This window comes from Myotis brandtii, unplaced genomic scaffold (assembly GCF_000412655.1).
Source record: "Myotis brandtii unplaced genomic scaffold, ASM41265v1 scaffold410, whole genome shotgun sequence".
In the NCBI taxonomy this organism is placed as follows: Eukaryota; Metazoa; Chordata; class Mammalia; order Chiroptera; family Vespertilionidae; genus Myotis; species Myotis brandtii.
In genome coordinates this window covers 466,805-486,345 of record NW_005365764.1, presented here as the reverse complement: position 1 = coordinate 486,345, position 19,541 = coordinate 466,805, and the positions used below count along the sequence as shown (strand labels likewise).

Here is a 19,541-nt window from a genome sequence, read left to right as displayed (position 1 = left end):
TGGACTCGGCCCCCACCCTGAGGGGTCCTTAGGGGCCGAGCTGCAGAATAAAGACAAGTACAGTTCAAAGGCTGGTATCTTTTTGATTTTTTTTTTTTTGCTTTTGTAAAAATAAGGCTGGGTTTTTTGTTTGAAGGAAAACATTAAGTAAACCCCTCCCCACCAGCCTCTCTAGGTCTTGGTGAGGAGCTGGGACCCGGGGCCTGGGAGGGGCCAGGCCTGGGGGTGGGGTGGGCTCCGTGGGGGGCTTCCTCAGAGCCAGAGAGGAAGTGAATTTAGAATGGAGTTTGGCTTTATTAGGCAGAAAATAAAATTAAGAAGTTGACACATGCCCCCTGTACAAATGGAGGCCGAGACACCCCGAGTTGGAACCGTCTCAGCAGCTGGACTCAGGTCCTGGCGTGGCCCTCAGGTCCCCGATCCCTGTGTTTGGGGCGGGTCAGGGCAGGAGACAGTAGCTCTCAGGACGCGAGTGGGGGAAAAAGGGAGAGGGAAGCCAGAGCAATCTCCTTCCCCACGTGGTAAAAAAAAATTACTAAAAAAAGCACCCAAAGCTTAAAAAAACTAACCCTCCCTGGCTGGGAGGATGGGGGCACCCTGCTTCCCAGCAAAATGCCTCCCCTGGCAGAAATGTGTAGAAAAATAAAATTAAACTTTATCCCTGAATGGTGGAGCGAAGACCCCTCCTCCTGCCTGAGCCCCTATCACGTGTCGCAGAATTCATCCAGGCAGCCACTTCCTCCCCAAGCAGCACCAATGCCTGCACGGTCACACGCACGTACATGTGCAGTCACATACACACATGTGCTGCCCCACCCTCTGTCCAAGGCCCAGGGCAGCGGGGACTGGGGGTATGACAGCCACAGCATCATGGAGGGTCGCTGTGCCATCCCGAGGCCCCTCCCCCCTTCAGGGGTGGGCAGGACCCCGCACCAGGGTGAGGGGGAGCAATCGTGCAGTAGTGGCCGAAGGGTGATGGCAGGGACAGAGGGCACGGGGAGGGAACAAAGCCAGCCAAGGTGGCCTGACGACGAGAGGCCACACTCGGCCCGTGGTGTCAGCAGAATGAAAGGAGGACAGGGGGTCTCAGCCGTGGGAAGGAGCCGGGTTCATGGCGGTGGGGTGTGGTCTCATCTGTCACTTGCAGGCTGCCCTGGGCAGTCCCACGGCGCAACCAGCTGAGGGTTGAGCAAGGCCCTGGGTAGTGTTCTCAGGGTTAGGGCTACTGCCCGAGAGGCCACCAGAGGTACTAAAACGGGTGCACTTGGGCAGAAGGGAGTTTGGGGCAAGATGCTCACACGAGTCCTGCAGGCCCAGCGGAGCCGGAGACCCAGGAATTCTGAGGTGCCCACAGGAGAGCCGGAGGGCAGGCCTGGCCCAGGACTAGCAGGAAGGGGTAAGGTGGGGGCAGAGGAAGCTCATCCTCAAGGGGCCAGTGGAGGACGGGACACAGGGGCCATGCCTCCCGCCTCTCCTGGGGGACGGGGCGCACGGTACAGAGATGTGCCCGTGGCCCATGGAGCGGGGCCCAGGGCAGGGCTCCTGCTGCAGGTACAGTGGTGGTGGCGGCCCCACAGGCAGGGCTGGACAGTGCAGCCCCCGGGGACCGTGGCTCCGTGGCAGCACCAAACACAACTGATGTCAACAAGATGGACGGGCGGAGGGTGGCCTTACAGGCCCCTCAGCCCCGTAGTCCATTCCGTTACGTGAGGAGAAGGCATTCCGAGGAGGAACTCAGTCCAGCGGGCAGGGCCCGGAGGAGGGCAGGCAGGTGGCAGTGGCAGCAGCATGCACCTGGACTCTCTCTGGCTCTCCAGTGCAGGAGGCCGGGCCCTCGGTCAGCGCAGGCTCTGGTACAGGTAGGCCGAGGTGAAGAGGGCGTTGGCAGTCAAGCTCACGGCCAGGAGGCCCTGGACCAGGGAGGGGCCAAACCGACCTTGGAGAGAGCAGAGACACCCAGTCAAAGGCACGAAGGTCAGAAGGGGACCCGGGGTGGGGTCTCTGCACCTGAGAGCCCCTGGCACACCACAGGCGCAGCTCCTTCCTGGACACAGTAGCCCGGGTCACGGTCAAGGCCTGCCCCTACAGGTGCCTCCTTTCCTGAGTCCGTGCCTCAGGCAGCACTGGCTGGGGCGCCCTGTGCTTCACCGTGGTGATGGGGCTGTGACCTGGCATCACACACAGGAAACAGGGTGATAGGGGACTAGAACCCCCCAGGCCTCCAAGGTCAGCAGGCGATGGAGGTCCCCCACCCTCTGTGCCCCAGCATGACCTTGATGCTGCTGCGCTCATCCCCAGACCCCACCTGACTTGGGGGCAGCACCCAATCTTTCCAGGAAACCTCCCTGTGTCCATCTTCGCCACCCATGTGCCCCTCTCCCAGGGCAGTGCCAGGTGCTGACAGGATTGGATCTCCCCGCCGCCCCGGGGCCCACAGGTGGAGGAGGCAGGATGTGAACTGATGCCCGGCCCAGGCCAGCGCCCTCCGGGGAGCGTCTGCGCAGGTGAGGTCTCCTGGAGCACTGGAATGTGCTGGTGCAGCTGAGGAACTCAGCGTTTACTGTTACCAAATTTTCCTGTTGTTAAGATTTAAATAGCCGCCTGTGACCACGTGACCCGAGGCTACTGTCACAGCTGCAGACCCGGCCCTAACAGGGAGGGAGCCTGCGGAGCTCGGACTGCATCCCGAGGTGCTGGGCGGGTTACCTGACCGCCCTCCGTCACTAGGGGGCCCCTCGAGGGTCTTTCTCTGTCAGGTCCCAGACAGAACGGGTGATTCTGGCTGACACCGAGGCCCCATGCTGCCCTGCCCTCCCCCGAAACAACTCAGGCGCAGACCTCTCCAGGTGGTCTCCTCGGGGCACCCTCGGGTGGTGGTGTCCACCGCGCACGTGGACGACTGCGACGAGTCGTCCTCCTTCTTGATGGAGTGGCTGCTGCAGGCGCTGCCTCTCTCCCGCATGGACCTCATGTCTGCAGAGAAGGGGTGTCTCAGGGGGTGCTCACAGGCCACCCCAGGACAGGACAGTCAGACAATACTTGAGCAAAAAAAAAAAGAAATCTGTTATCAGACACAGTCTGGCAGGGCATAATACGTCTCTGATCCATCCTAAGGAACAGACCAGCCTCAAGGTCAATTGCCAAACAAGAAAAGAATATCAGCCAACAGAGAGCAATGTCCTGGAGGGTTCAAGGTCATGAGAAGCCCAGCCAGGGGCCATGAGCTGGGGAGAAGATCAAGGACAGACCCTGTGCAGCCTCCTAACGGGGGTCCCCACCACTGCGCTGATCCCAGAGGCGCCCCCACAGCCCAGCTGGGCTCTCCTGCCCCCAGGGCAGGGGTCAGAGGGCCATACCCATGGTGTGCTTCGTGTCCTGCGCCGGCTGCCTCTGTGGGACTTGGGGTGGCTCGATGCTGAAGTGGCTGCCGTTGAGGGGCAAGTGTTCATCGGAGCTGCTGGGGGTGCTGGGGGCCTCCCCGGGCGGCGACGGGAACAGCAGCAGCTTCTGCCCCTTCAGGTTGAGCCGGGCAGGGCTGATGAGGGGCCTGCGGTGGCGCAGAGAGCCGGCACTGGAGGCCACCGAGCCGGCCACGGAGGGCGCCGGGGAAGGGAACGGGGACGAGGGGCAGCTCCCCAGCAGCAGAGAGTAGTAATCTGGAGGGTGGAGGTGACAAACACCGTGCCTGTAGCGCAGGCGCCTGCGACTGGGAAGGTCAGTCTGCACGTGCAGTTACAGTCAGCTTGACGGCACTTCTGTTCCTGTTACCCCAGGAGAAAGGCCAGGCTGGGCAGAGGGGGGAGGAGCCTGCGTCCGCCAGGCCCACGGGCGGGGAGAGGACCGCGGAGCCTCAGCAATGTCCCCTCTGCCTCGCGATTTCTCTCCAAAGGCCCTGGTACTGCCCTCAGCTGAGAGCAAGGCCGAGACAGCAACCAACTCTTGAGGCTTAAGGTCAGCTCCCCCCGAGTGCACATCCCCACGTGGTCACGGATGAGGACGAAAGCATTCCATCTAACCCTAACGATCCGCCCATTTCACAGGAGAAATGGAGGCAGAGGGCTGTCAGTCACTTGCCCAGGCCTGCACACAGGGGCCTGCACACAGAGGGTGCGCCTGCCTGACCCTCTGGAAACCCCGGCCCATACGCTGCCCCACCTGAGGCAGCCTCCCCGTCACTCCTCTTACCTGAAACAGGAGCCTCCCCGGATGGAGACATCTGAGACGGCGGGCGGCTCCCGCTGAACAGATACCCTGAGTCTGGGAGGGAAGAAAGGGCACAGGTCAGGCCTGCCGAGCGACGGGCGCCCACCCTCCAGCCCCATGGCCTGCTCTGCCGCATCCAGCCTTTGTCACTCACAGCCCTGCCTTTCACCCGAGGGCCCATTAACCCGAGTCATTTCCTTTTTTAAGGATAAACCACGACGCAGAGTGCCCACCCCAGCCGTCCGCAACTCTCTCCCTCCAGATGGTTCTGGGAAGGTTCTGGAATCTGCACCACTGTGGGCCCAAACCCACCACTTCCCACCCGAAGGAAGCTCCAGACAACAGTCATGTGGGGAAGGGCAGCCGTGGGCCCCCCAGGTCCCCCTGCCCCAGCTGCTGCACACGAAGGGCCCAGGAGGCCTGAGCTGGGCCAGGCCCGGGCTGTGACCCGCGCAGGGACTCGGGAACTCTGCTAATCAACGGCTTCCAGGCAGGAGCGCAGGCAGCAGCCCTCCCCCAGCGCTCCGCCCCGTGAGGTTAACAGAAATGTCCAGAGTCCAGGCCCACGGTGCAATCCCACCTTCGCTCCGACCCGAAGGCCTCCGCCCAAACACCGTCCCTGTGGCCCACCCTCTACCTACCGGAACCCCACCTGCAACAACCCCAGCTGGGTTCAACCCCCACCGCCCGGCAGCAGTGGGACCCCGGGCAAGTCACGAAGGAAACCGAGTCTCAGGGTGTCTGACTGACCCACTCGGCGGAGCTGCTGAAATGAGACATGACTGCACGTCAGCAGGCCCTGGGGAACCAAGAGGCGCCCACCTTCTCAGAAGATGGGGTCCTGCTCAGGGCCCCCCGCCCAAGGGCAACCCCCAGCCTGCTCCAGGCAGCTCCCCCAGGGCTGAGGGTCATCACAGAGCACGCAGAGCTCTAGTAGGAAAACGGCTGAGTTCACAGCCCCTCTCCAGGACGGTCCTGCGGGGAAGGTGAAGAATGAGACAGCGCTCGTGACCAGGACCAGGGGGCGGTCACGGCAGGGCCCACGGCAGCAAGCACTCAGGACGGACTTAAACTGAATCCTGCCCTCTGTCCCCTGGACCACACGGAACGGCTGGGGCAAACTTCCAGCCCCAGGTGTGAAAACAGCAGCAGTAACAACAGGGCAAGAACAGGCGGAATAAACCCCGCGAAGGGCTCCAACGTTTACCGAGCGCCTGCTGGACGCACTGCCCTCCTGAGCACTTTAAATACATCCTCTCGCTTCTCTCTCACAACCACCACGGGGCCGGTCCTACTACTGGTCTTATTTTCTTGAGGGAAACTGAGGCTCAGAGTGGGTAAGTCCCTGGGCGAAGGGCAGCTCCTTAGTGGATGCAGCAGGATTTGAACCCAGTTCCTCCAGCCTGTACACAGCTGGAGTCCCGGTGCCCAGCTGCCCCCAGTCCCGTGTGGCCGCCGATGCCCGAGTGCCTCTTACCTGCTCGGGTCAGAGAGGGTATGGTGCCCAGCGAGAGGGCCCGGCTGAGGCGGCCTGGCAGCGAGGAGGGCGAGGACCGTCGGGGAGACCGGAACAGCTGCTGGTTGGTGAGGGGCAGGAAGCCGGGCGAGGTGGGGAGGAAGAGAGACGGTGAAGAGGCTGCAACGCTTGGGTAGGGGATGGCCAGGCTGGGGCACGTGGGGAGAAGGCCGGCCGAGTCTCCGGGGAGGTACCTGCAAGAGGCCGCGGGCAGGGAGAGGTCAGCCTGGAGGGTCCGGGAGTGGCCTCCGCCAGCTGTCCCCTCGCCCTCGGCACAGGGGGGGCCCGAGTCGGGGTCCCAGAGGAGGCGTGCGTTAGTTGAAGCGGAAAGCAGTCCGACCACATTCACACCATTAGGATCGGGTGGCTGGGAGGTGCAGCGTGACCCACCGCCCCGCATGCCCCCTCCGATCCGTCACAGCAAACTAGTTCCACTACGAGTCTCGGTATTAAAGTGACACTGTCGCCCTTGCCAACCTCACGCCACCCCTTCGCCTTGAAGCAAAAATGCCCAGCCCCTTGCCAGGCTCCCAGTAGCGGCCAGTGGCCTGGGGCTCCTCCTTGTCCTTCCTGCTCGTGCCCAGAGCCTCCTGACAGTGGCCAAGCTTGGGGCCCTGCTCCCTGGGCCTGACTCCGGGGGTCCGACTGCTGCCCCCTGGGCTCAAAAAATGGACATGAATCTCAAGTGTCTTGTAGAGCAGAGGGGGGTGGCCAGGCTTAGGATCCCCAGGAAGAGACACGCAGGACACAAGCCAAACTTGAACTTGGAGAAGACCCGTAAGCGACCACAAGGCTGCCCAAAAGATGGAAGGTGACAGTGTCCCTTTAACTCGAGAATGGTACAAATCACACAACAGGACCTGGTGGCCCCAAGCCAGACTGTCAACCATGCTTCTGATTAAGGCAACCGATTACAGAGGCGGGGACAGAGGCAGTTAATACATTAGTCTGCTCACTGTCTGGACGGAGTTGCGGGAGGTCCGGCCTTACCTCGGTCCCCAGGGACAAAGGAGCCCACGGTCAGTGTGCCGACGGATGGGCAGGCTGGCCAGGCCCTGCAGCAGAGCCCGGGCGGCTAAGGGACCCCCCAGGCCCATCGCTAGCCAAGCTGCACCCCGAGGAGTTCCTCGCTAGTTCTCACCCCGCCCCTTCAACAAGCTTTGAGGAAAGTGCAGGGTCAGCATTGCCCTCCTGGAGATCACGTGACCTTCTGACTGCTGTCCGGAGTGCCAGCAGGCTTCCTGGACTCCAGAACCCAAGGCGGGGAGCATGGGGAAATCAAGGCAGGAGCTCAAGCCAAGCCGCTCGCCCCAGCCTCCACCTGCCGACCTGTCCTAAAGCCCCCCCCGCCCCCCAAATAAAAGGTACGATTTTACGGTTTTGTGGCAGAAGGGGGAGCTTTAGGCATGTAGAGGCAGCAAAGGACGCCGGGACCTTTGGCAACCTGCTCTGATGGTGCATAAAGCTGTTCCCTGCTGGGCCTGTGCCTCCAGGAGGACCCAGGTGTGTCCTGAGCCGCTGAGGAGCAGGGCGCGCCCAGGCCCCTCCTCAGGGGCTTCCTGCACCCCCCCACCCCCCCCATCCACCAGAGAGGAGAGGGTCCGAGCCGGGCGACAGGTTTCCCAGGTGGCCAGCTGGCCCAGGACAAGCTGGGTCTTGCCAGCACTTTCCACGACCCCGCCCGTGCCGAAGACCCGTCTCGCATGATCTGGCACAGGGGCTGTCCCGTCTCTGATGCCACTAAAAATGTTGGCACGGAGGGGGAGACAGTTCTTCGGTCTGACCCTCTCAACTAGCGGATCCTTGTACTCCTCAGGGGCTTCCTGCACCCCCCCACCCCCCGCCCCAGGCAGAGAGGAGAGGGTCCGAGCCGGGCGACAGGTTTCCCAGGTGGCCAGCTGGCCCAGGACAAGCTGGGTCTTGCCAGCACTTTCCACGACCCCGCCCGTGCCGAAGACCCGTCTCGCATGATCTGGCACAGGGGCTGTCCCGTCTCTGATGCCACTAAAAATGTTGGCACGGAGGGGGAGACAGTTCTTCGGTCTGACCCTCTCAACTAGCGGATCCTTGTAAGGTGCTGAGTGTGAGCTCTGGTCCCGACTGCAGCCCAGTTCCTGGGAGCCTCCTGTTAAAGGGCCCGTCTCGGCTGGCTCCCGAGAGCTTCAAATGAACCGACACTTCCACTGGCCAGGCGCCCAGACCGCCCGCGCTCCGGAACCCTCTCCAGAGGCACCAGCCTGGAATCTGAGTCTACGTCCCGGATAAAGGGGTCCAGGGAGGGCCGGGTGCTTGTACAGTGTCCCATCTGACAGGGAGGGACGTTGGCCTCTCTCAACCCAACCCCAGTCCACGCCAAGAGGGGAAGGAGCAAGCTGTCTCAGCAGCGGTTTGCTGAGACGGGAAAACCCCACCCGCAGGGCACACAAGGACAGCTGGGCCCTGTGTCCTTCCATTTCCACGTCGCCAGCTCCCAAGCCTGACTCCCGGGGCTCGTCTGTACCCCCAAGTCCCGCCCCTGGCACAGACGCCTCAGAAAGAAAAAACAAAAAAGACTCCATACCTGACGCCCACGGGTCAGAGCAGGGCCCCGGAGGCATTTATTTAAAATACAGCATCGAACACACAACGTCTGGCCGGGAGCTGCGGTTACAGGGATTCAAGGGCCACTAGACAATCATCTGCAGCTCTACACGACCAGGGACAGACGACAGGCAACAGGCACAGAGGGACACGCTCCTCCCGGCCGGTGCTGCGAGGCGGAGCGCTCCTGGGAGGAGCCTGCTGGGCCGGGGTGGGGACCCAGACCCAGAGGGAGAAGACAGCGTGTGTACCTCCCTCCGGTCTTGGGGACAGAGGTCCCTGGCAGGGGTGACACACTCCCAGCTAATAAGCCACGATCTCAGTGGTGCCTGCACTTCCTCAGCTGTTGCCGCTAACGTCAGAAGGGGCTGGAATAGGCTCCAAGTAATGAAACTTTAGGGGACTGATGGGTAATTAAAAAAGTCACCGACTCTAAAAAGGCCAGGAAGCCTTCCAGGCTGAGGCTCATCTCATGAGGGCCCTCCCATCCCCGCCGGGGCAGGCAGACATCTGCTCAGCGGGGGCTCCCGGCCAGCTAGGGAGCTGGTTGTGGTGATTATAAATAACTTAACTTAAATACACACAGACACACAGATGTCCTGCTTCTCCTTAGCGCCAAGAAAAGCAGTCATTAGCTTCCTTGAGAACAGGAGGCTCCAGAGACGAGGGCCGCGCACAGCCCAGCACACCCCTGGCCCTCACTGGCAGTGCTGCCTCCCCTGCCTCAGAGGCTGGCTGGGAAGGGACAGGCGGACGCGCCAGCAGGACTAGGTCCTGGCTCTGCATCCCCACTCCTCCTCCACTTCCCTCCACACGCAACAAGCGGGCAGGCCTGGTCTGAGGCCACACAGCTGCTGGGGGCAGCTCCTGACTCCCTGGGCTCCTCACACATGGATGTGGAGGGGCACGGGATCAGTGGGGTGGGGCAGCCTCTTAGGACCCTGTGAACATGAGGATGAGTGACAGCGGGCTCAGGTGCAGCTCTTGTGCTCCCCGGGACCTCACTCAGGTCTGGCCAGGGCCTGTGCCCCCTGCCCCGCAGGCTCAGCGGGTAGGGGGCCCCTTGCTGAGTGGCCCTCATGCCTGTGTCACCTGTTCCTGCCTTCCGTGGGCTCCGACGTGCAGAGTGGCAGGACATGGGCCCGGGAGGGAGTGTGTAGCGCACTCTGAGGTTCGGCCCTGGCTGTCCCCTCCCCCGACCCAGGAGCCGCCGAGGCCTCTGTGGACTCTGGTTGCCCCACAGGAGAGTAGAAATTGGGAGCCTCAGCACCCTCTGTGAGGGCTCTGGGGGCCAGAGGAGTAGTGACTGTGACAGGCAAGAGAGTCACAAAATGACAATGACCTGGTGCCCTCATGGACCTGCACGGCCCTGGGCTGCTTATCCCGCGCTAGCCTTGGGCAACTAGATCTTTCCCAGGCACCCAATGGAGGGGAGAGAGAACTGGGGACGTCCCGGGCATCGATCGGGCAGTGGCAGGGCCAGCCATGAGGGTTGGGGTCCTGACTTTCCAGGGCAGAGCCAGGGGCTCCCAGGAGAGTGGGCAGGCTGTGCGTGCCCTATTCTGCCTGTGTGGCCCACAGCCGTGCCAAATAGATGAATACAGGACTCTCCAGACCCCCCCAACCTGGGCAAGCTCCCACCATGGCTGGCTGTCCAGAACCCTGCTGACCACAGCAGAAGCAGGATTTCCTACTGTTCACCTTGAGAAGACCCTTACCCTACAAACTCATGATCAAGGCCAGTCTGGGCCCAAGAACTGGGCCCTCCATTCCCAGGGAAGGAAGCTGAGGGCGAGAGGGGTTCAGGAAGGTCTGAGTGGGAATGGGGCAGTGGGCCCAGGGGGCAGCCCAGACGGTTTCCAGCAGGGCTGGCCGGGCACTGGGCAGGACCAAAGGGACAGACCAGAGAAGGGACATGGGGATGAGGTGCGGGGCTCTCCTCTGGGCCCCGCTCAGGAGCATCTGCCCGTGTCAAGATGCCCAAGGGGTCAGGCCACGTGGCAAGGGCTCAGCCTGCAGCCACCGTCACCAGCCCGTGCCAGGAGCTCAGAGATGGGGCTGGTGCAAGAAGCAGACAGTAGCCTCATCCCACGGTGTCAGAGCCAGGCAGGGGCCGTGGCAGGATGGGATGCCTGGAGCTGCCAGGTGGAAGCCATAGGTCACAGGCAGCCTGTGTGGGTGTCACCCGTGTTCTAGCCTTGGGGCAACGAGAGGGTTTTTGGCCAGAGAGATGGTGGCACCCGAGAGTGTGTTAGGTTGGGGGAGGACTTATTGGTGTGGAAAGAAAAGGGGGCAGGCCCAACTCCTCAGGGAAGTGCAGGGCTGGGCCAGGACAGGGGCTCGAGGCTGGGCAGGGGTGAGAGTGAGGCAGGAAGAAAGAGGCAAGACAGAGAAGTGCCCTGCTCTGGGCTGGGGGCAAAGCTCTGGGACTGTCCGTCCATCTGTCCTCCCCCCGCAATCACTGCTGCTTCTCTGACCTTCGGGGCCGGAACCTCCGTGGGCCCGTCGCCTTCCTTGTGGCCACGGCTGCCATCAAGCCCACCAGGCAGCACAGGGACATGGTGCTGAACTTGAGCGTGTCCAGCCAGCTGGGCGAGCTGGCCTGCAGGTACTGTTCGGCCAGGTGCAGACCCAGCAGCAGGGCCCACAGGCAGGTACAGAAGGCGTCAATCCTCCGGAGCCTGAGGGGAAGCGGGGCTGTGTGAGGGCCCATCTGGGCAGGACTAGTCCCCTCACCCTCCCACTCGCTGCCCCTTCACCCACCCCGTCCTGCTCAGAGGACGGAATCCAGAGCCAAGAGCGCATGTGCCTCTCGACCCGCCTCCAGCACTGACACGCTGCTCAGCTCTGAGCAGATCAGTTCCCTGAGCTGAATGTTCCAGCCTGTAAAACGGGGCTAAGAAACCTCCCCCAGCTCGGCCAGTGTTGCTCAGTGGTTGAGTATAGACCGATGAACCAGGAGGTCACGGTTTGATTCCCAGTCAGGGCACATGCCTGGGTTGTAGGCTCCATCCCCAGTGTGGGGTATGCAGGAGGCAGCCGATCAACGATTCTCTATCATTGGTGTTTCTATCTCCCTCCCTCTCTGAAATAAATAAATATATATTTTAAAAAGAAAAAAAGAAACCTCCCTGAGTCACTGAGATGACGTGGACACCAATCGGAACATGGAGGGAAATCACGGGCCCAAGGGCACCCACTCAACTCTCCAACCGCCCACTAGGCGGTGGTTATCAGGAGTCTGAGGCGGAGAAGCGAGGCAGTTTGGCCCTGGCGGCCCCAACCAGCAGGTCAGTGGGGGCCTGCTCTGAGTGCCGCTGCCCCCTCTAAGGCAAGTCATTTACTTGGTCTCGCCCACTGGACTCCCAGCTGCTGGGAGGAGGGACAGCTGTGTTTCCACTACACAATGGAGCCCAGTCCCGGCTGCGCGCACAGCAGGCCCTCCTGGCTCCAGCCCCACACGCACCTGATGCGGCCGGCCAGCAGCATGGCCAGCAGGCAGGTGAGCAGGCCCAGCACCACGACGCCCGTCTGGTGGCTCCGCCCGTAGGCCCAGGCCTCCTGCAGTTTCTCTGTCATGTGCTCCGGCAGCAGGCCCAGCAGTTGCCGCCAGCCCTCAGCCCCAGGGGCAGTGCCGTTGTCAGGAGCTGCCGAGCTATTGCCACCAGGGGGCAAAGCCGGGGGCAGGGTGACCCCCGGGGCAAAGGGGTCGCTGGTGCCATACAGCGTGGTGGCCAGCAGGAAGGCACAGGCCAGGAAGGCGAGGGCGCGGAGCACGATGACCTGGACCGGGGCCTTCACCGCGGACGAGCAGAAGCTCTGAGGGAGGGAGAGAGAGACTGGTCAGCGAGATGGCAAGAGCCACTGCCATTGTGCACTCTGTGCTCGGGGTCTGGCCAGGGCCCCAGAGCACTCGCTGAAGAACCCACCCCGGACCTGATGATCCGAGATGCCGTCTTGGCCAGGCCCGAGATCCCCGGACCTTCTTGGCCGTCTCTAGGCTCACAGCTGAGACCACTGACCCGGCCCATGGCTGGCTCTTCACCCCACTGGGTGGGAGGGGTCCACCACATTCTTTAAAGAAAGCTTTTTGATATTATGGTGACCTTATTCTTTCTAGTACATTTTTCATTGTTTTTGCCAAATTCTCACCATAAATTCCTACTGGAATCTCAACTGGAATTATAATAAACATATAAATAACTCTGGCCAAAGGTAAGTTTAAAAATATGGCAATAAGTTGTTCAGTGTAGGAACATGTGGTGAGGAGAAAAACCACAGGTCCGAGCGTCCTGCTGTGCAAACACGGGCTGCAGGCCGTGTGGTCAGGAGCCGCTGTGAACTGGAAACCACATGCCACTGGACACAAGGCACATCTGGGGACCTGAGAGGGTGGGTTAAATCTAAATCCACTCACCACTAAATCAGATCTTTAAAACCCAGAACATTCCACTAACTGAATACCGTGATAAAAAATTAATGAGTTTTTAGCTTGGCTGGCATGGCTTAGTGGTTGAGCGTCAACCTATGAACCAGGAAGTTATGGTTCGACTCCTGGTGGGGCACATGCCCAGGTTGCGGGCTCGATTCTCTGTGTGCAGAGGCTGATCTATGATTCTCTCTCATCATTGATGTTTGTATCTCTTGCTCCTTTTCCCTTCCTCTCTGAAATCAATAAATATATATTTTTAAAAAAATAATGACTTTTAACCAACTGGTTCCGGGTTCAAATGCTGGTGCCTGGCACACGCGGTGTGGGGCCCTCTACAAGTTACTTCACCTCCCCGTTTGGTTTGCTGGCTGTGAGTGGGCGTCGCAGAGCCTAAGAATGCGGCCGCCACACGGTGCTTTGGGGAAATGCCAGGTGTGGGGGACAGATGCAGGTGAGGGAAAGTGCCCAGACACATCGGGGCTCAAGACCGTCAAGTATGTAAATGATGGGTGGACCCCAATACTGAGCCGCTCTTCTGGGGACACCCTCTCCAGCTGCTGACACAGGGGCTTGGGGACAGGGCCCCACAGGAAGGTTGTTTCCCAGGGAGAAGGGTCTTGGCTCTGGAGAGCTGCCCACCAGTCAGTGGGCCCAGCCCTCCGTGAGGGCCTTTCCCGCACAAGCCCGAGGGCTGTGCCGCCCCAAATGCCCCGGGGGCGCACCGCTCAGACCTGCGTGTGGCTCTGGTCGGCCTCCCGGCGCCGGAACTGGTGGCTGACCAGCAGGGCGCGCAGCTGGCGGTTCTGGTGCTTGATGTAGTGCTCCACGGCCGCCTGGCACGGCCGGCACAGCTTGTAGATCTGCTCCAGGTGGTGCCGGTACACCTCGATCTCCTCGTCATACCTGCCCTGCGGGCCAGGGACAGAGGCTCAGGTTCTTGGGTTCACTTACAAGTGGGGTGACCATGGGCAAGCTGTCCCCACTCTGATCCTGCTTCCTCCACTGCCCAACAGGACAAACAGCACCCTGAGTGCGTGGCTACCGGGAGGAAGGGCTGGCCCAGAGCCCAGAGCCCAGGACGCAGCGGGACCCACAGGCACGGAGGCAGGCACTCCGGCCAGTTCTGCTCCAGAGGAGGCCGCAGGAGAAGGGGGCTCTGGGCTGACGCTACCTGGACTGGAGCAGACAGACACTCAGAGGCAGGGCCGCCCACTGGTAAGCCCTGGGTCTAGAGAGCACGGGAGGCCCCTGGCTGGGCCGAGTGGGAGCTGCAGGGTCCTTGGGCTCCAGGAACAGCCTGAGGACAGTCCAACCCTCCCCTCCCCTCCCTTCCCCTCCTCCTAAGGATGCAGCAACGCTACCCTCCATTTCCAGGGCCCACAAACATCTGTCTGCAGGAGCCAGCGGGGTTATTAGTTTGATCTTATCTTGCTGGGACCAAAAGCTGCCCTGGTTGCCAAGTCACACATGCCGCCTCCTCTCTCATCCCTCCCCGCCTTCCCCGCCTCGTTCCCAGGCTGGGCCTTGGGAGAGCCAGCATCTTGGGGCCTCAGCTCCTGAGGTCACAACCACCGGCCTGGGGGTGGGAAGGCAGGACCAGCTAGAGGACAAGGCTGTTGGGCTCCACGGCGGGCCAGGGGAGGTGAACGCCTAACATCCAGCCTCCCTCCCCTCCACCAACTCCAGAGCAGAGTGTCCGGCCAGCGGTGGGCAAGCCTGACTCAGAGGGACGGGGCAGGGTGGGTCTGACAGGGCCCAGCTGGAACCACCTGCCCCTGCCCAGGGACAAACCCCTCGGCACTGGGAGGCACTAGGTTTCCATGATGTTCCCAGGCTTGGAGCCAAGAGAGCAGGGACCATGAGATGGAGGGAGAATGGAGGCACGCTCCGACGAGATGAAAAACACACCTGGAGGGGGGCCAGCACAGGTCAGGGTGGGGAGAGGCCCTGCGGGCACGGTCTGGAGAGCCCTGGGCATGCCCTCCCCCCCCAAGCAGGCTCCTCCTCCCCGTCCCGGCCCGGCCTCACCTCATCCCGAGGCGAGAAGGCGGCCAGCTGCTTGATCTTGGTGGTCTGGTGGTGGCTGCACCTCCTGCACAGCAGCACCTGGCTGCTCACCCACTGCTGTGGCTGTGCAGGGGCGCGGGGGCTGGGCGCGCTGCTCACCACGTGGTTCAGGTGCTCCAGGTACTGCGCGGGGATCGGCTTATTGTAGTCACGGGGGGGGGGGGGGGGGGGGAAGGGACAGAATCAGCGGGGAGCCCGACCCAAAGGGGGCTCTGCGTGAGGCCAGAGGCCCGGGGCGGTGACACCCCAGTGGAGCAGCTTCGCGTGTTCCCATTCTCTCTTTCCATCCAACAATCAGCTGCTTGTCCTCCACAGAATTTACTAGGAACCCCCACAGGCAAGCTGCCAAGTGCAGCCCCAGGGAGCACAGCCCAGACCGGACCCACGCGTGGTGCAGGGGCCTGCAAACGAGGGCACGTAGGGGGCGCTGTGTCTGTGAACCAGGCTCCTATAGTGATGGTGGCTTGGCAGAGCTGAGTCCTGGGGACAGGGACAGTGTGGTCCGCAAAGCCTAGAGCCTCCCTGGTTCTCTGCAGGGAGCCCGCTGACCCCTGGTCAAGTGCAAAGCAGAGAGTGGGCGTGAGCGTGAGCCAGAAAGATCCGGGGCTCAGCCCCAACCTGCCGACTTCGGTGGTGTGCCTCTGGGCAAGTCACCTGGGTCCCCCGGGCTGTGGGGAGGGGGCAGGACAGCTGGACAGGGCTGGGGCCCGCCGCACCTCCTGGAAGCCGTTGTACTGCTCGCAGTGGGGGCAGTCCCAGCAGTTGCGGTTCCCATAGGGCACCACCGTGTCCTGGGCGCAGAACCAGCAGTTGACAGTGGTGTGTGTCGGCTTCGTCCTGTGCACAGGGAAGAGTCGAGTCAGCGAAGACCTCTGTGCCTGCGCCCAACGGGGACCAGGAAGGGGCGCGGGAGGCAGCACCGGGAGGACCAGCAAGGAGGCCACACGGGCCTGGGCTTCTCCTCGGCCCTCCAGGTCCCGCCACTCACCAGGTCCCTGGGCTCCAGCATGCCCACGAGGGGACCCAGGGCCGCTGGCTCCGGGGGCTCACACTGGTCAGGCCACAAGCCCAGCCCTGGCTCCCTCCCTGTGAGGCCTGTTCCCAGGCTGCGGAAATGGTGCTCCCAGAGCCTCCAGGGAGGAGAAGGGGCGGGGATTAGAGGCAGCTGTGGGCTGGGGCCAGCCCTTCCTGGTGGAGGGAACGCCAAACAGCACACATGCGGTGACAGGTGCTGCCTGCAGGGTAATCCCAGCCCAGAGACCAGGGATCTGTGCGCCGGGCCCCGCCCGCCACCTCGTTGGCTATGGGTGTGATGGGGGTGTGTGTGCAGCAACTGCCCAGCAAACCCCTGGTCCTCGGAATCTAGACACAAGCAGGTGACGGGAGGCAGCTGCCTGAGCCCTGGGGTCCTGGCCAGGCCACCTCCAGCTCTGGGGGTGCCATTCGGACCCGGCTGTAGTGGCGGCCACACCACACAGATGACTCTACTGCCCACAGGCTGGCACAGCCCCCAGCTTCCAGGAGCCACTGCTGGCTGTGAGCCCCGGAGCTCCTCCTCTCCCGCTCGGCCCTGTCTGTCCTCCCTCCATTCCTCCTGCCTCCTTGGGGCCACGTCTGCAACGTGTGGGGTCACAGCACCTCGGGGACCGTGCATCACAAGGATCCAGCCAACAGGCCACACAAAGGTGCTTTGCCACGCGAAGGGCCGGCTCTGTCACCATCCTGCCCCTTGAGAGCAGCTCCCACTCCTGACACTGCAGCTGCCTCCTGCCCTCCCTGCCCCCGGACCACGCGGGTACAGGAGTTCTCCAAGCCTCAGTCTTACCACCTGTAACCGGGGAGTGCGTAACTGCCTGGCCAAAACGCCCCATAGGGTAGTTACAGGGGGTGGGCGGAGAGAGGCGGCGGCTCAGGGAAGTGCCCCCCAAGAAACCCCTCAAACCACTTCTCCCCCAAGTCAGAGACGGACAGAGGAGACGGAACCAGGAATTGCCCCCTGTATTGCAGCCCGCACCCCGGCCCAGCTCTGAAAGCCCTCACAATGGACAAGGGGCCGCTATGTCAGCCTGTCCACAGCAGAGGGCAGGGCCCGGGGAGCAGCACTGCGGTCCCAGGTGCGGCCTTTGGGGGAGTCATCCTGCCCATCTGGCCAGTGGGATCATGACAATCCCTCCCCGAAGCCTAGGGAGCTAAGAGGGCCAGGTGGCCACCGCGCAGCACGCGGACAGCTTCGCGGGCTTCAGGCGAAGAGCCTAGAAGGTCAGCCCTGGCAGGAGGTGTGGACGCCCCTGCTCGCTGAGGTGCCAGCACTCAGCACCCCCGGGAACGAAGCCCTGGGCTTTCTCTGTTAATCAGCACCTGCTTCACAGGCTCCCCTGTAACTGTGCGGGGGGTGGGGTCCCAGTGGTAACGATGCAGGCAGGTGACCTCTCATCTGCCCCTGGGACCCTCCAGCCCTTTCACCCCGCACCCCCATCACCCCGCACCGGCCTCGGGACTGCAGCCAAGCAGAAGAGCTGGCAGCACATTAATAAAGAGATGGGGAAGGGGACAAAGACGCCAGCCCAGGGGACGGTGGCGGGGACGCAGGAACTGCAGCCTCGGCCCTGGGAGCCAGCCTCGAAGCCCCTCCCACCCAGAAACCACCATTTCCCCCAAGGAACCTCCAGCTCCGTTGCTAGGGAAATGAGCCTGGCCTGGAAGCCGGTGGAGGAAGGGAGGAGGATTAGCCCTGGTCCCTGGGGATAGCGGCTCCAGCTCCGGTCACTCTCAGCCCTTGGTGATCCCTGCCCAGCATGCGAGCGGGGGAGGGGCCACCGTGGCAGGTGGGGGTCCACAGGTCAAGGAGTCATCTCCCACAGCGCCTTGGGGCTGTCCCTGGGGTCCGCAGGCCTGTGAGCGGCAGATGAGCTAGCAAAGCAATGGGAGCTGGGCGGAATTGCAGCCCCCACACACCAGCACTGGCCCCCCTGCGTCAGACACGTGGGCGAATGGGAATGGTGTCCTCTGGGCTACACCCACCTCCACCTGGCCTGCTGTAAGGCATTTGGGTCCATCTATTCCATGCCAGCTTAGCCCTGTCCCCGCTCTTGCTCAGGGAAATGATCCCCCCCCCGCCCCCATAAACCCCTCAAACCACTCCTCCCCAAGCCAAAACCTCTGCCACAGCAGGACTCTGGGACCACCCACTCCCAGTGCAGAAGGTCTGATGTGACAAGACAGACTGAGGCAGCGCGGGGCCCAGCAGGTGGGCAGACGGGAGGCCTGGAGGTGCTCGCCCGGCTCCCACTACACTATCCCTGTGCTCAGCTCTTGGCTCTGGGGGGCCCAGAGGAGCCCGAAGCAGCGGGGGCAGGGGTCCCTCAGGAGCAGGGGCGGCAGCTCTGGACCGTCCTCCACAGGCCTGAACACCCCGGGGAGGAAAATGGACACAGCATCACCCGCACCCGCACCCCCCCCATCACAGACGTTTAGTTAAAACAAAGCTCGCGACATCCCACCACTCCCTGCAGGTGGGCGTGTTCTAGGAGTGAGGCCCCCCTGGGGCTGCAGCTCCAGGGCCTGGGCACAGCTGTGAGCCCACAGGTAGGAGACCAGCCTGTCTGGGGGCTGAATCTGGGGAGGCCAATGTGCCAACTCGTTCCCACCAGGCCCTGAGGGTGCCCGGCCTCCCCCAGAAGGGGCCTGGAGAGCGGTCTCCCTGAGTCAGACTTGGTTCCCTTGGGGGGCAAGAGGCCAACCTCTGGCAGGGCCCCAGGAAGAGGGGAGTCCTTGCTGAACCCCTCGTAGGCTTCTCACTTGCTCCTCTGTGCCTTGAGTGAGCAACACATGTTGTCCTATCCAACAGGGAGAATCCAAGAAGTTGTCTCCTGGGCCTCAGCATCAGAACGCCAGCCAGGACCCCAGGGGCCTCCGGGCAGGACAAGCCAAAGGCCACAGCAGCCCTGCCACACCGAGACAGAGCCCCAACCCACCTCCCCAGGGCAGACCTCGGGTTCACGGAGCTAAGTCCCCAGAGAGAGAGCTGGCCCCCAGAGAGAGAGCTGGCCCACAGAGAGGCAGAAATGAGCCAGGTCTCCACTTCCGACCTGGACAAGGATGAGAACGGCGACCTCACGGGGCAGCTGGCGACAGATGCCACAGGAGAGAAGCCAAAAAGTGGAGCATCTGCTGTCACCCTAAAGAACAGGTCTGCTGGCCAGCAGGGCGACAGGAACAGATGGCATTCAAACAGGCGGGGCTGCTGGGCCGAGGGGGACCACCCAGCGTGCGCCCTGGGAGCCTGTCCGGCAGCCTGTGAGTCCTGCAGCCGGAGCGCAGCACAGGGAGAGCCTGGAGAGCGCTGGGCGGAAGCAGGACTCTGGTGCCAGGACGAGGCTCTGCTGCTTAACCTGAAGCTGCATCCCCTGGGCCTCCCAACATGACAACGTGGAGAATCCAGGAAACCCCTTTGGGTGCTGTGGGTGGCCCCTGACGTCCCGAGCATGGGCGCACTGCAGAGCAGCAGGGGGTGCGCCCGGGGCAGGCTGAGGTGTGGGCTCCCCCTGTGCTGGTGCTGACAGCCACAGGCTGCCTGGGCCTGGAGCAGGCAGCTCGAGGCTGGGCCGGGAGCTGAAGCTGGCGGAGGCGGCTGCGGTTTAACAGCTGGGTGCTGAAGGGCAGGAGCCTTCTCCCTTAGCTGTAGAAAGGGGAGAAACGTGGACCTGCCCCCCCCCCCCCCCGGGCCCCGGGGGCAGCCCCGGG

The 19,541-nt window shown here is 62.7% G+C and overlaps 1 protein-coding gene across 1 annotated transcript in view; it reads right to left on the bottom strand.

Annotated features, from left to right (window-relative positions):
• Positions 1-273: 273 nt before the first annotated feature.
• The window catches only part of TMEM201 (transmembrane protein 201), a 25,819-nt gene continuing 6,551 nt past the window's right edge, over positions 274-19,541 (bottom strand). Inside the window, exons 2-12 of the mRNA XM_014545450.1 lie at positions 15,515-15,793; positions 15,070-15,073; positions 14,760-14,950; positions 13,463-13,639; positions 11,766-12,118; positions 10,777-10,980; positions 5,681-5,913; positions 4,186-4,257; positions 3,357-3,656; positions 2,839-2,973; positions 274-1,936 (exon numbers count right to left, since the gene is read on the bottom strand). Of these exons, the coding sequence (XP_014400936.1) occupies positions 1,839-1,936; positions 2,839-2,973; positions 3,357-3,656; positions 4,186-4,257; positions 5,681-5,913; positions 10,777-10,980; positions 11,766-12,118; positions 13,463-13,639; positions 14,760-14,950; positions 15,070-15,073; positions 15,515-15,793 (2,046 nt within the window). The 3' untranslated portion in view covers positions 274-1,838. The remainder of the gene's footprint in view (positions 1,937-2,838; positions 2,974-3,356; positions 3,657-4,185; positions 4,258-5,680; positions 5,914-10,776; positions 10,981-11,765; positions 12,119-13,462; positions 13,640-14,759; positions 14,951-15,069; positions 15,074-15,514; positions 15,794-19,541) is intronic.